The sequence below is a fragment of the Zootoca vivipara genome, chromosome 3, assembly GCF_963506605.1.
Source record: "Zootoca vivipara chromosome 3, rZooViv1.1, whole genome shotgun sequence".
Classification (NCBI taxonomy): Eukaryota; Metazoa; Chordata; class Lepidosauria; order Squamata; family Lacertidae; genus Zootoca; species Zootoca vivipara.
In genome coordinates this window covers 57169610-57185898 of record NC_083278.1, presented here as the reverse complement: position 1 = coordinate 57185898, position 16289 = coordinate 57169610, and the positions used below count along the sequence as shown (strand labels likewise).

The 16289-nt window shown below is 40.4% G+C and overlaps 1 protein-coding gene across 1 annotated transcript in view; it reads left to right on the top strand.

Annotated features, from left to right (window-relative positions):
* MOXD1 (monooxygenase DBH like 1) overlaps positions 1 to 15716 on the top strand; it is a 34267-nt gene extending 18551 nt beyond the window's left edge. Inside the window, exons 5-12 of the mRNA XM_035108974.2 lie at positions 2354 to 2533; positions 3406 to 3508; positions 6419 to 6585; positions 7826 to 8017; positions 10759 to 10818; positions 11975 to 12117; positions 13552 to 13720; positions 15269 to 15716. Coding sequence (XP_034964865.2) covers positions 2354 to 2533; positions 3406 to 3508; positions 6419 to 6585; positions 7826 to 8017; positions 10759 to 10818; positions 11975 to 12117; positions 13552 to 13720; positions 15269 to 15433 — 1179 coding nt within the window. The 3' untranslated portion in view covers positions 15434 to 15716. The remainder of the gene's footprint in view (positions 1 to 2353; positions 2534 to 3405; positions 3509 to 6418; positions 6586 to 7825; positions 8018 to 10758; positions 10819 to 11974; positions 12118 to 13551; positions 13721 to 15268) is intronic.
* The last annotated feature ends 573 nt before the right edge of the window (positions 15717 to 16289 follow it).

Here is a 16289-nt window from a genome sequence, read left to right as displayed (position 1 = left end):
AAGCCACACAGATAACAGAAATGTAGAAGGGCTGCTTACATTCCGTCTCCTCACCCCCTTCAGTCCTGCTCTTTGAATGTATAAAGACAAAAGTGCTTTATTAGTCAGAATTGGATACTTCTCGTGCATGATGGCCCTGTAAAGCTCTTACAGTACATTTCATAAAACACAACATATAACCATCAGATATTTAACCGGTTCTGTAGAAGAAAATGTACCTATGCATGTCTCTGTACCCTAAGATAAAAGTCTCATTTTATTATGTCCTGATATTCTCACCCTTGTCATCTTAAGCTTGAAAGGATTATATATATATTTTTGGTAACTGCCATATATTTTAATGGGTAATGAAAAATATATTAACAATATATATTTGCATGCATTTTTACACAAGTCAGATAATTAAGGGGTTATTTCCAGCCTCTTGTCTCAGGTCTCCAGATGTGAAGACATTGATTTGCCACCTTATATAATTATTATCAAATTAATGTGCTGGTGCTTCTCATGAATGTTTCTGTGGGGGGGGAGGGAGGGGGAGAGAGAGAGAGACTACAAAGTCTCCTGAAAAATGTCTGGCAAAGGCATTTTGTTTACCTTTTGAAAGATTCTCTTTTTCAATAGAAAGGGAACTGAACAAAAGAATACTTGTTTGAACTGATGTTTAGGAAACTGACATTGAAAGGATTGCCAACTTTGGTGATGACCCATTGCTTTGAAGGAGAGGTTGTTGTTGTTGTTGTTTTAAGTTCTGAGTAGAAGAACAGCAGGTGTCGGTGTCCTATAGAGGCAGGTGGGTGCATCACACGTTTAGGCAAGTACTCCATTATTTCAAGCAGAGATCAATAGCACATCCTCCTAGCCTTTTTGCTGGTTCCCATCTAATTTTATCTGCATCAAATGTGGGTGGATTTTTGTCTTCATTGTTATGCTGTAGCATTCAGTTTAACCATTGGTTTTAGGGCAATGTGACTGTGGCCTTCATTTATGCTTCTACTCTTCCCTTTTCTGATAGCTCAGAAACTAGTTATAGTGTGTGCACCTGTCCTTTTTAAATGGGGGCATGTAAGATGGTGGAAACTGCATCAATCTGAGAAACAATCCTGCATCTTTTCTGGATTTACTTTGAAATGATCCATGTGTGAAAACTGATTGTACTTTTATTTCGCTTCTGCGGTACCATGATAGCTCCTGCAGGCCAGAATAAAGCAGCGAGGAGGCCTTACTCAATGTCCCCCCCCCCAGTTTAACTATGAATCAAGGTCCTGCTCTTGTTCACCACACCCATGCAAGTCTATGTTGTTGCTGTTATGTCGTATTATAACATAATTATATTATTAAGAAGTATATGTTTTTCTGTGCCATATCACACTCCCCAGCCATCCATTTTACATGTATCCACAGACTCTCTTCATTTTTTGCAGGGGGTTGGACTAGATGATCCTCAGGGTCCCTTCCAACTCTACAATTCTATGATTCTATTATTTTTTCCTAACAACAACAACAACAACAACAATTTATTATTTATACCCCACCCATCTGGCTGGGCTTCCCCTGCCACTCTGGGCGGCTTCCAACAAACATTAAAATACATCAAATATCACAGATTAAAAACTTCCCTAAACAGGGCTGCTTTTAGGTATTTTCTAAATGCGAGGTACTGTAGTTGTTTATCTCTCTGACCTCTGATGGGAGGGTGTTCCACAGGGCGGGTGCCACTACCAAGAAGGCCCTCTGCCTGGTTCCCTGTAGCTTTGCTTCTCGCAGTGAGGGAACCGCCAGAAGGCACTCGGCGCTGGACCTCAGTGTCCGGGCAGAATGATGGGGGTGGAGACGCTCCCCATGCTTGCAGAATGGAAGCATATCCAGGATGTCTTCAGGATGGGAGAAGAGAACATTCTGGTTAGATGGGTTGGCCTTAGCTAACAAACAGGGATGGAACCTGAAAAATAATTCATAAAAAGTGTGTAATCTACAATTGAGTTATGATCCCTCCCAATGTGTAAGGCACGTTAATAATCTGCAAACCAGACACCAAGTCAGGGCACAAAACCCCCCATGTGTTTTCCAGGGACATTTACATGTCTGCCATAACACTTCCAGCTATAAGCTGTACCATAGTATCTCATAGTAGCTCCACCAACATAAGTTCAGTGCATCCTTTTAATGAATAACACCATTAAAAGATGTGTAATTTGTGTGTGGCCCCCTCACAAAATGATTTAAACATTTTCATTATATCACTAATATATAATTGTAATTGTAGCTATTTTGACTGGGGCTGCTTCTTCAAATGCTGTTAACATATGCTAAGTTAAAACACTATTAAATTCATTGACTTTTATTAAATTAACAGGTTGAACCATTGATACAGAAGGGCCATGAAAATTTGGTTCATCACATTCTACTCTATCAATGTAGCAGCAGTCTGAATGATAGTGTATTGGACTATGGTCATGAGTGCTATCACCCAAACATGCCGGATTCATTCCTCACCTGTGAAACCGTCATTTTTGCCTGGGCCATTGGAGGAGAGGTAAGATATATGGTTTTCATAACTTATTTTGCTAATAGACACTATGGGCAGAATTCACCTAATGAGCTCTAGCAGCAGAAGCCCATTGAAATCAGTGGGACTTAAGTTAGTCATGATTAATATACATTCTTTAAGTTGTTGCCTGTATTGAACATGATGAAATCTAAGGCCAGCTGCCGGAGGTCCTGCTTTCTAGTCTACCAGTAAGTAGTTAGATTAGCAGAGAGCAAGGACAGGGCCTTCTCAATTGGAGATCTCTCCTTAGCGGAATATATGTGACTTATCATTGCTGGTGTTTTTTAGGAAAACTGACAAGTGTTTTTTACTGTAGTCTGTATTATTTAATTGATTAAAGTCATGCGCTTGAAGAATTCTAGCTGTTGGTTGTTGTTTTTTTTAATTAAAAATTGCATTGTTCTTTAAAATGCATTGACATCTTTGTATTCATTGAAAGGCAGGCTATAAATCTATGAATTTGGAATACAGTACACTGATCCTAGGCTTGTTCCTGTAGTTTCTGATAGTGATATACTTTCATTACACTTTGGCCAACAACAGATAAGGAGAGGAGGTAAACAAGGTCCAAGTATCAGTACCAGTTTTCCCCTTTGGTGGAATGATGGAAGCAAATGTATGTACAGTATAGTAAAGAAATACGAAATATACCCAAAATGTACACAAACCCCCCAAATTACTGCATGTTTACATGTAGGCATGAATATATTTAACATCAGCAATTTCTGGTAAGTGTCAATCCTAAGGGATCTGCCAGTTTCCCCAGTTGACATATGAGGTTGAAATACGTTCCAAACTAAATTATTAGAACATTTGGTAGAACCTGGTTAATTGCGTTTGCATGTTTCAAATTCTAGGGCTTTACATATCCTCCTCATGTTGGCTTATCCATCGGGACAGCATCAGATCCTCAGTACGTGCTTATGGAAGTCCATTACGACAACCCATCATATATGGAGGGTATGTTTCTTAACTACTTTTTAACTTTCTAAATTAGTAAAATATGCCAAATGCATAGGCTTCCTAGCCTGAAATGAAGCAGCTAACAGGGAATGAAATCCCACTTTTTATTAAAGTGTCATTGCTGGTGATAATCTTCTATGTGAACATCCTAGGGCTTGTCCTAGCTCTTGCCCATATTCACGTGGAGAATGCAATGTTTGAAATACCGTATACATGGAAGCACAGGTTGGCATATGCTTTGGTACAAAGTATATGCTGTACTTCCAGTTACAGTATTTATGTGAAACTGCAGCTCTTCTTTTGGGAGCTATTATGGTCAATAGAGCTATTGTGGTCAATTCCGCAATACAGTGTAGTCAGGTATGCCTATATATGTGATTCACATGGTGCTTCATCTGTGCACAGATGCTGATAAGTCCAAGCCTGAAGTTATCTACACATAGGACACTTGACGGTGTTTAAACTAGCTACTGTAACAATTTGTGCACTGCAAAACTTAATCTGAATTTCAGAAGGATAAACCTTTCCACACAAAAATGGGGAAACATGCACATCTTTTAGTTATGAATTTCTTAAAGATGAAATGAATGGAATATTTTTGCATGGCATCAAAGTTGTTTTTACAGATCAACATTTCAATGAGATTTTGAAGCTGTACTGTTTTAGTTAAGGGACGCGGGTGGCGCTGTGGGTTAAACCACAGAGCCTAGGGCTTGCTGATCAGAAGGTCGGCGGTTCGAATCCCCACGACGGGGTGAGCTCCCGTTGCTTGGTCCCAACTCCTGCCAACCTAGCAGTTCGAAAGCACGTCAAAGTGCAAGTAGATAAATAGGTACCACTACAGCGGGAAGGTAAACAGCGTTTCCATGTGCTGCTCTGGTTCACCAGAAGTGGCTTAGTCATGCCGGCCACATGACCTGGAAGCTGTACGCCACCTCCCTCGGCCAATAATGTGAGATGAGTGTTGCAACCCCAGGGTTGGTCATGACTGGACCTAATGGTCAGGGGTCCCTTTACCTTTACTGTTTTAGTTATCAACATATTGCAAAAAGAAATAATACAATTGTTTATTTATTGCATCAGTCACCCAAACAAGGCAGTCTCTAGGTGGCTTACATCCAAGTTTGGAAGCTTTTCAAGTTTCATAAGTTTTTGTAAATGTTGATTTACAGAAATTCTGGCACATAGGCTAACTGGCTCTGAGCGTGTGCTGAGTAGTTTTCCTTTCCAAAACAAATGCTTCCTTACCTGTCTGGGTGTGTTGTACAACTTGGTTTCCCACACTTCCAACTTGACCCGCCTGTCTAGGGTACCAACGACCTTGCAGATACTATCTTGATACTACGAGTAGCTACTTGACTGAGGAGGGAGAGACTTGGGATTTACCCTACTCTGAGACTGGCTGTCTGGCTGACTCTCTTGCACAGTGTCTGTGAGAGATTAGCTCCACTCAAAACAGCTCATAGCATGTTAAAAGACAAGAAAAATCCAAACAACAATTAGCCACTTAAAAACTTTAAAGTCTTAGATTTTAAAAGATTCATATTAATCAGAAAGCGCTGTCTGGACCAGTAAAGATAAGATATTTCATAAGACATACTGTGATAAGACATGCAGTGATGCTGATAGCCAACTACACTTTACTGTCTGTCCTGTCATATTACAAAAGTGGAAAAACACTGCAGAGATTTGTTGAAATCAGCTCACCATAGACAAAATGATTGCTTCTGTCTCCTAGCATTGCTGTTTTGTTAATTTTGTTATTCCTTTATTCAGCAAAGGCTGTTAATATTGAAATAAGTGGGACCTGGGCTTCAGTCCTACCTTTAACTGAGTATAGCAAATTAAACAATAGCATAACAGAAAACAAAACCCCTCACTTACAGTCCTATGTATCAGGGAAAAGGTAAACTTCACTCATGATGGAGCTACTTTTATTTAAGCATAATTTTAAGATTCACAAATTAGACTCAGATCAAAATGTTGGCACAGGCAAACTTCTGTACACTTAGAATTTAGGACTATGATGCTTTAATTGGCACATGATTATCATTAAATTAAACATGTTCAGCCAAATAATTTATTTTTAGGACCAGAACTGTTCTTACAACCCATTTACAAACCAATTAAGTCCCGATTCCTCCACTTAGTAAAGAAAATATTTGTTTTGGCAAGCTATCTTAAAAAAAAAAGTATTTTACTGTTGCTATTGTTAAACAATTGGGATTAAAAAAGTTTTGCTGATCTGCCAGAATTCACCCCAAGATCCTCACCTACCTTTGTCCACTGCTGTTATATGTACTATTATATATATGTTATATACTGTATAAGAAGGAAAAAATAAAAAAATAAAAACATCACAAAATGGAGAGAACACGGGACAGAAAAGAGTTGCTCATGATCAGTCTTACCAAGTACTATCAAATAAATGTCCCTGACACTTGAACAGCACTCCAGATCATTACAGAAGGATCCATTCCTCCACTCCCTTGATGAATACTGCATCTTAAGTGCTTGTCAATTCAGACATGCTTCCTTGGTGCAGGTGGTGGAGAGAGACACTTAGATGATACCCCACAACAATGGAGTGATAACTATGTGTTTATCATGCTAGAGTGGCTATTTGGAAAGGCCTTACAAGGAACACAGATGCATGCATTTTTTTTGTACAGGTCAGAAAAGTACAGAAGTCAGTCTGCTCTGATTAACCACTTTCTTATGACAATGCCTTATTTACAGCTTCCCCAGTTTTTGTGACCCCCTTTGACCAGTCTTAAGCACAATTCCTCCCTTGTGTTACTTTCTTGCATAAACTTGACAAGTGGCTCCCAAACCGACTTTAAAAAAACGATAGGATACTTTATGTTGATTTATGGCTGCTTCTGACAATTGCTCTTTTGTTCTCAGGAATGATAGATAACTCTGGGCTGAGGCTATTTTATACCCCAGATTTAAGGAGCTACGATGCTGGAGTTATTGAAGCAGGTCTCTGGGTCAGCCTCTTCCACAACATCCCACCGGGGATGCCAGAATTCACATCAGAGGGTCACTGCACTTTGGAATGCCTAGAGGAAGTATGGCTGCTCTTTGTGATTCTTTGCATTATCTGAAAATAGCACATTTGAATTGCTTCCTTCTGAAGGAACTAGTGGGTACTGATACAGTCATTACTATGCAGACATTTGCAGTACAGTAGGTCCTGGATCAAAAGACGGGTTGTGTGCACATGAGACAGAACTGCATGTGTAGCTCAGCCTTTTAACTTCGTTTTTCTCTGCTGAATGGACAACCCTTTGCACTGTAATTAAAATCGACCTGTTTCTTCAACAGTTGTAACGAGAAAGCAAAAAGTCAAACTCCTGAATCCTAGTTAACTCCCAGGCACATATACCATTCCTTTGGATCCTTGACAGCAGCATGTTGTTAAATGAAATCAAATGGAAATAGAACAGGAAATAGTGAAAGAAATACTTGGTCTTGATTTTTCTTTTCCTGCTGATCTTCACAGAATGTGCTTTAAAATAGACCTACAGTTAATAACTCTGACTTTCATTCTGTATTGCTTTGTTATCAGTTTTCTGGCAGCTGGGCAAATATATTCTGTTCAAAATATTGACAGTGCTTTGCTGTTTTCTTCAGGAAGAGAGTTCCACTTTGAATAAATGGCACATATGCAAAACAATGAATGAACAATGCTATTTGAAATACTGAATAATATTGTGTTTGGAAACTTGTGGAGGGAGGGAATGGACTGGTCTGGAAGGGCTGTTGAGGAACTGAGATGTGAGAACTTACAAAGCAGGACTAGTGAGGTGATTAAGGACTGAGTTTGCTTTATTTTCTAGCTCCCAAAACTCCCCCTCCCCACCTTGCAAATCGCTGAGTGTTTTAAGGAAAGCAAAAGCTGATCGAAAGACTGTTCTGCTGGTCAGCCATCATAGGACAGTGACTAAGTTGACAGCTTGAATTACGGATCTATAAATCTACACATGCTTCCGTGGTTTTTGCTGTGAGGTTTTTTTAAAAGGATTATTTCTTTCCCCCTTTTGTAGGACTGTCCCTGCCTTAAAACTATTATTATTTTGAAAAGGAATAAATTCTTATGTTTGCAGGAATTATTTTAACTTTCTGACTACACAGTGTGTGTGTGTGTGTGTGTGTGTGTGTGTGTGTGTGTGTGTGTGTGGTGAGGGGATAATGGGTTTTGTAACCATATTTATATATTTTGTAACCATGCAGTCTATCTGCTCTTCTAATACTGAATGTCCTCTCACCCTCTATGGTAATCTGATAAGTTTCACTGGTCCTTTTCAGGCCCTGGATGCTGAGAGGCCAAGTGGCATCCATGTGTTTGCGGTGCTCCTCCATGCACACCTTGCTGGTAGAGGTATAAGGATGCGTCATTTCCGCAAGGGTGACGAGCAGGAACTTCTGGCCTATGATGATGACTTTGACTTCAACTTCCAGGAGTTTCAGTATCTGAAAGAAGAAAGGACCATCTTGCCAGTAGGAATTAATGCTTCTTCCATTTAATAATACTTTTGCCATTGTGCCATTTCTCCATGCTAATCTGTCCCCCCTTCCCCCCCCTCTTCAGCATAGACCAAAAATTCATGTTTGTTCCATGCAGGGATTGGGGAAAGGGATGGCCCCACCCCAAAGGATACCGGCAATTAGGCTACAATTACATACATTTGCACGTCTTGTGTTGTGGCTTATCAGTAAAAGTTATTACTTCATATTCCAATGAACCTAATGTTTACTTTCATGAATCATTTTCAAGGGCTTGCCCCCCCCCCCAATTCCTAATTCTCTGTTCACAGCCTTTCATTCTAAACTGATGTTCTGTTTAAGATAAGCTTTTCCTTTGGGCTGTTGCTGTTTTTGTTACTGATAAGAACTTTGGGTTGCCATAAGAGTTAAATATTAGTTGCAGAAACTTGAGACTGAAAGGCTCCTCACCATATAAATCTGTCAGGATTTGTCAGTTGCAGCCAGTCTGATAGACCTCAGGGCTCTGAGGATGGCTAGTCATGACAAATACTGTTATGCATTTTCAAACATGGAAAATTTGCTGCCTGTAGCAACTTTATTATTGTGGGGAGATCAAATATTACTTCAAATAGTCAACTTGTTTCTAAGCTCCCAAATAGACTACTAAATAACAAGAGAGAGAGAGAGAGAGAGAGAGAGAGAGAGAGAGAGAGAGAGAGAGAGAGAGATGCATGCAGTGGCATATAAATGACCCTAGTGTCATTGAAAAGTGTTGCCTTTATTGTCCCCAATAATAACAGTTTTAAGATTCATAAACATGACCACTGGGCATGTGCTGGCCACTTTATAATCCTCCAAAAGTTATCTGCCTGCTTTGGGCAGCTGTTTTGTTCTGCTACTACCACTCCTCGCAGTATTAAGCTTTTTTCCACACTATTGCAAATGACTGATTTCAGTGACCTACAAAATGTTTAATCCTTTGTGTGGTGGTGACTGGACTGGCTGTACGCAAGTACATTCGAATGAGCTCTCAGCCACATGTACCTCACAGGCCCACTTAACATATGCATTTAATGTCACAGTTTCTATCTTTCTCAGGCCATGGTGTGCTTCCACAGTAATGTATAAGAGGGGCCTAGAATAGGAGCAGCATTTATGTGCGCTGCTCTGGTTCACCAGAAGCGGTTTAGTCATGCTGGCCACATGACCCAGAAGCTGTCTGTGGACAAACGCCAGCTCCCTTGGCCTGTAAAGCGAGATGAGTGCCACAACCCCAGAGTCGTCCATAACTGGACCTAATGGTCAGGGGTACCTTTACCTCGAATAGGAATGAATACCTCATTCATTGGATGCCACTGGGAACAGAATCCATCCAGATGACAGGTGGACCTCATCCCTATCCCTAACCCAGTTGTGCCTTGTTTACCCCCAGTCTGATTGCAGGAACGTAGCAGACTTACTGGCTCCAAGGCACAACCTGCTGTGTTACCAACACAATTCCTTTGCATGTCTATTTAGATATAACATTGAGTTTTATGACCCTTACTCCCAAGAAAGTGTGCATCTGAGCAGGCCAATCCTTTCCATGTTTACACAGAAGTAAGTTATGTTGGGTTCCATGGGACCTATACCCAAGGAAATACACTGTCTCTCAGGATTATTGTGAAGACCTTGGTGTGGGTGTGCAGGGAAGAGTTGAACTTGGTTGTTCAGGAACTCTTTTTCCCAAGATGCCCTTTGCTACGTTGCATGCAAGCAAGGTGCATACAGCAACTTGCCCTTGATCAGAGGAAAATATTTTATTCTTACCTATGACTGTCCTTTCTGAGAATACAGTCATACCTCGCGTTGTGTCCGCTGCGGGTTGCGTTTTTCCATGTTACGAACGCGGCGGACCTGGAAGTGTTTACTTCCGGGTTTTGCTGCGCGCATGCGCAGAAGCATTCTATCGCACTTTCGCGCATGCGCAGAAGCGCCTCTCAGGTTGCGGACTTTTCGGGGTGTGAACGGCACCCCGGAACGGATCAGGTCCGCAACCTGAGGTACCACTGTAGTATCACAGGTCTTGCTTTTCTGGCAGACTAAAGTGGCCCTGAACAATTAAATTTAGCAGGGCAGAATATTTTGCCTTTTCTGTCTTCATTAGGGGCAACTACTTTCTAGAGTTTTACATGAACCTGCTGGTGCAGTTACAAATTAAAAGCATTGCTACCTCCTGGCTTAAATAATTCATTTCTGCCATGATCCAGTGAGAGAGATTTGCCATTCCACTCTGCTTCTCCTTGGCTGGGATGGCTCTATGGGTCTACTATCTTCCTAACCAAATCCCAACTATTCATAGCAACGAAACCTTTCTTTCTATGGTCTTTGCTGCTTCTGTTTGGTACTGAAGAAAAGAAACTATGCTATAAGAGAGAATGCTGTAATTCAGCAGTGAAATGCATTGCTGCTATTTGACCACAAATCCAGAAAAAGGTGTGATTTTTGTGATTGTGTTACTTGTAGATTTTGGTTCTAAGAAACAGTGAAAACTGGAAACTGTGTTACAATGTATTTTACAGTTCCTTTTAACAAATTAATTGTTACATACGTTTTTACTGATGAATATGAATGCCACATACACAAAGTAAAATTTCAGCCTACCCTCTACATCTTCAAAAATCAAAATATTAAAACTCAAACTCAAACAATCATGAAAAATGACTTAAACATTATCATTTGTAACAGTGTTTGCCTTAAATGTTGTGTTTCAGGGGGATAATCTGGTCACCGAATGTCATTACAGTACCCTAAATCGATCACATATGACTTGGGTAAGAAACTTTATGACATGGCAGAATGAAAATGTCTTCAGATAAAAATGTTGCAGTAAATGTTGCTTTGAGGCATTTGGGTACTCTTGGCAGATAGCTGCAAGGCTGCTAGACCTTTGCTGTAGGTGATGTATTAAAGTTATAAAGCAGATTTGCTTCTGATGCCAGAGAAATGTGCATAGCTGCCAAGTTATCCCTTTTTTAAGGGATTTTCCCTTATGCTGAATAGGCTTCCTCGCGAGAAAAGGGAAAACTTGGCAGCTATGGAAATGTGGCCCTCTTTGCTGCCTATAATTCTATAGGCAATGTACCTTAATAGACCCAATCTAATGTTCAAGAATGATGCTTTATATATTGCAATGACCTCATAGCCATTGGTGATTCTTTACAGAATTGGGACATAAGACTCAGCTGTGTGGGTCATTTGTATGGCAGTTACACAGCAAATATGATATTAACCTCCCTTTAGCATTTGTTAGCCTGTATGTACCATATTAAGGCTCTGTTATTTACTTGTGGGTTTGGGGCCACAAAATCCAACTTTTACTTTGAGGGTACAGAGAACAAGGTTATTTTGGCAGTGGGCTTTGCCATATACCCTGTGTCATATATGCTTAACTGCTACTACTTTTCTTGCCATCATTTTAGTGTTTTATAGTGGCGGCAGCTGCAAACATGATGGATATATAGAGGTAACACCAGAGGGCAGTAATAGTCAGGTTTGGGAACAAGCAGAGAAGTTTAGATTCTAGGACTGAATTGTCTGTCAACACTACCTTTCTCAAATTTGCACGCACAGTCCTAGTTCAGAAAAAATGACACAGCAGGAAGGCTTCTAGAAGAAAGTTTTTTTTTTAACATTTTGCAGTTGTCTGGCAGCACCTGTTGTGAATAATCCATCAACTGTTTCACTTCAGCTATAGTAAGAAAAGAATAAAAGTTTCAAAGTCAGCAAACAAATTAACAATGGCTTGGATGCCATTCATACAGTTTATAGTTTCATTTGCTGCTCTTGCTTTGGACATTATCTGCATTTTCTTATAATTATTGCTAAGAAGATGAGTAATTTTTAGGAAACATTCTCTCAAAAAAGGTACCAAGAGATCTGCGGGAAAAAATCCTGAAGTATGTATTGTTGATTTGTTCACATTTTTAGGGTGGTCTTAGCACCAGAAATGAAATGTGCCTATCCTACCTTCTGTATTATCCGAGAATAAATCTTACCCGGTGTGCAAGTATTCCAGACATAATGGAACAACTTCAGTTTATTGGAGTTAAAGAAATATACAGACCAGTAAGGTAAGCAAGGTGGTTTCGTAGGCTGCGGTGGTGCAAAGCTACGGTATATATCACATTTGATATATCGCTCGTTGTTATATCCCTCATGTGAGATAAGGCAGTCCTTAAGATATGCAATACTTAACATAATCAATGTATTAAAATTTGGAGGTGTGGGCGAGATGCACCATGCTTCACATGCTCTAGAGCAATGGTTTTCAACCAGTGTGCTGTAGCACCCTGGGGTGCCTTGAAGGATGGCCAGGGGTGCTGCGAGCAACACTGGCCTCTGTCCCTCTTTCCTTCACTCCCTCTTCTGATGCTCTCTCATGTCTCTGCCTCCCAAAGGCTTGTGTGGCTGTTTGTTGCAGCAGCCCTGGCTACAGGCTCCCCGAGTGAATGGTGCCTCTGAGGCTGGCCAGGGGTGCTGGTTGCCAAGAGCTGAGGCGGCCTTGGAGTAAGCAGGCAAGCAGGCAAGGGAGCCCAGCCAGCTAGTCTGCCAGCCCTTCTAGTCTGCCAGCCCTTCCTGTTGGGAATGGATAGACAAGTGGGAGGCTGGGCAGGCAAGCAGATGCTGCTGGGGTTGCCAGACTCAACAGAGGACAGGACTTTTGTGCCTTTAATTGCCCTGCTCTCTTTTGAGTCTGGAAACCTTAAAGAGAAACCAGCAGACTCTTTGTTTAATTTCCAAGCAAAGGGTCTGCTGGTTTCTCTTTAAGGTTTCCAGACTCAAGAGAGCAGGGCAATTAAAGGCACAGAAGTCCTGTCCTCTATTGAGTCTGGCAACCCTAGATGCTGCACTGGCCTTTCTTGTGCTTGTTGTGCGCAAGGCCCACCTGGGAGCTGAGTGCCCAGCAGTGCCTGCTGCCTCCCCAGGTTGTGTGGTAGCCTCACATTCACCTTTGGCCAGTCTCCATTGGACATCCTCTTCCCAGGCCCCTGTGGGGCAGGGGGGCAGCTCAGAGACCAGGAGTGGCAACAGCGACTGCCCAGAGGACAGGGGAGAGGAGAGGAGGTTGAAGGAACATTCTGCAAGGGAAGGTGTTCAAAAAAGAGTGAGAGGCTGCCAGCTCTGCATGTAAGGGGTGATATAACTGGGCTCCTGAGCTCCACAGGGGGGACGTAGAAAGAATGTAGTTGGTCAAGGGAGCCATGGACTCGAAAAGGTTGAAAACCTCTGTTCTATAGGGTTCCCTCTTCCACAGGTTGGACAGGGACTCGTGTGCAGGTTTCCTGGTTAAGGGCGGCATTTCCTGCATAAAGGCTGGCTCATTGGAACTTTTCATTATAAATATTGACAAGAACGGATGCATTACTCATTCTGTTGTTGCTGGTCTTAAAACAGTAATACCACAGCAGATAAAAATATTTTTCTTTCAGAGAGGCAGCATTCTAAATACTTGGTACTATTATTGTAATAATGGTGGGTTTTGTTTCATTTTGCTTTCAATTCAGGACTTGGCCATTCATTATCAAGAGTCCAAAACAATACAAAAACCTGTCTTTCATGGATGCAATGAACAAGTTTAAATGGTCCAAAGAACAGGGCCTTTCCTACAATGACTTTGTTCTTAGGTTACCAGTGAATGTAAGATGTACCAAGACTGACAATGCAGAGTGGACAGTAAGTGTAATCCTTTTTTAAAATAAAAAATAAACTGCTTGAACTACTGCTAATCTGTATATTTTATTAATGTGTCATGGTTGTAAATTGGATACGGTGATTGGATTGCATCAGATATTTATACTATTACGGTATTATTCATGTACATGTATCATGAGGCATGCCAAAGTGATTTACAATAAAATGGCATATATATATATATATCAGTTCTCTATATAAAACAATTGCCTGTGAATTTTCCTTTTCAAAAGATAGCTCTAAGTATTAAAACATGTACATAAAATAAATTCATGTCCAGAACAGATAGCAACCAGGATAAAGGTTTTAGAAGACTTGTTGATTTAGGAACACCTTTATCAGGTGCCCAAAAGCCAATACGGGAGGCACCTGTCTGGTATGCAGTGGGAGGGAGTTCCAAAGGGCAGATACCGCCACACTAAATCTCACCACAAATCATCATGAAGGAGGGGTTGTAACTCAGTAGTCAAAATGCATCCCTTAACAATGTAAGACTTGACTTGCCTGATCAAACCAAAGCCCATCTAGTTCAGTTTTCTGTGGGACAGCAGCCATCTGGATCCTTTGGGAATCTTCATAGGCAGGATAAGATGGTGATAACTGTCCACACCCTGCCGACACCTGGTAATCAGTTTTGGACAATCATATCTGAGATTAATAAGGCAATATATGAACGAGCCATTTGAGTGTGCACCCAGCTCCATCACTCGCCTCTTTGCATGGGTGAGTGAACAAACCAGGAAGTCTTCCATTAACCATTGTTTTCCATTCCCTTCCAACTGGTTAATGTCATTAGAACAAGCCAGGATATGAAGCTGTGATTGAAGTCTGATTAATACCCTGATTTCTTTGAAAGCCATTTACTATCATTTCCCAGTTCAGACAAAACAGGAAAGTATCATTAAAGAGATGCTTGCTTGCTTGTCTGTCAGATGGTGTGAAGACTGAAGCAAAAGGCGCTCACTTATATCTTGGCTGAATATACTGATTCTGTGTATGAATGGTCTTGGGGATTTGCAAAGTACTTTAGTAACCATAAATTCTATAAAAGAGGGATAACGCAAAGTCTTACTATGACACATAGTACTCTCAGTAGCTAGAAGGTAGCAAGGATTTAGATAATAGATATTAAGGGCATTACGAAAGTAACTGCCGGTAGCTGTTGATTACGGCCATCAGGTTTAGTTGGGATGAATAAATCTGTGTAAATAAGTGTAAATGCTTAATAATAATAAATAAATTTCCAGAGTATTATGTGTTGTTGGTATTGGTGCTTACTTAGATCAGGATTTCCCAAACTGGGGTCTCCAGCTGTTTTTGGACTACAATTCCCATCATCCCTAGCAGGACCAGTGGTCAGGGATGATGGGAACTGTACTCCAAAAACCGCTGGAGACCCAAATTTTGATCTGCACCCTGACTTAAACTATAATACATAAATAATATAGATAAGGCACAGATGTCAGCTAAATTCTTTATAGAGCCCAGTAGTACGTGCAGCTTATAATTTTATTTCATTTTACATTTCAGATACAAGGAATGATAACTTCACCACCTCAAATAGAAAGACCATACAGGACAGAACCAATTGTCTGTAGTTCCACTTCCTGCTTAAACTGCAATCTGTTTTTAACTCTATTGATTGTTCTGTACATGTCAACCACTGCTGCAAGAAAGAGTGAGCCTTTTGTATAATAACTCTGATTGTACTCACTTTTCATTTTTTTGTGCCATGCAAGTCCTGAAATGTTTGCACTGTTGCTCTTGTAGATTTATTTTTTTACATATTAATAAACTAAATTCATTTCAAAATAGTCTTCACCTCATTTGAAAGGGGGGGGGATATTTCTTTTTTGCAATCTAAATTGATTGGTATTGTTTCATTTTATTCATCCTGGCACATCACACCATGAAAAAAGCTGCTCTGTATTTGGATACCATTGTAATAAACTAAACTTTATCTATGTAACCTTAATAATCATGAAGTTTTTTGAATTATTTCACCTCTGCTCTTGATAAATGTAAGTTAAAAAGGTGATTTGCTGTAGAGCTGGATCTTGCCAGTGCAATATTAGTTCTGCAAACTGTTTTTTTACTCCTTGAACAAAAGCCATAAAAGTGTTGTAAATCACAAAAATGAATGAAGCAGAATCACAGAAGTCTGTTTCTGTGATACTGGCTGGTTGTTATCCACATAAGAGGTCCTGTGTCTGTGGGGGGGGGGACCTTCACTCAGATTAGCAATTTACCCTGATATTCTGGTCTGCCATTCAAGTGTCCTGTCATAATATGTGACTTTATGCATTAAAAATTGCCAGCTTACTTGACATGATAAATACTATTTGCTTCTGCCGCATCATTTGGCCATAAAAGGAAATGCTATCTTATACAACTTTTATAAATGTTTACTTGGAAGGAATTCCATTGATCTGAGGTAAATGTACTTCCCAGTAAACATGCTTAGCAGATTGCAGCCATTCAAACAAATGTTCTCATTTCACTTTTCCAATGGTTTTGGAGAAATTTACAGTTTAGATACCTTGCCTTCGAT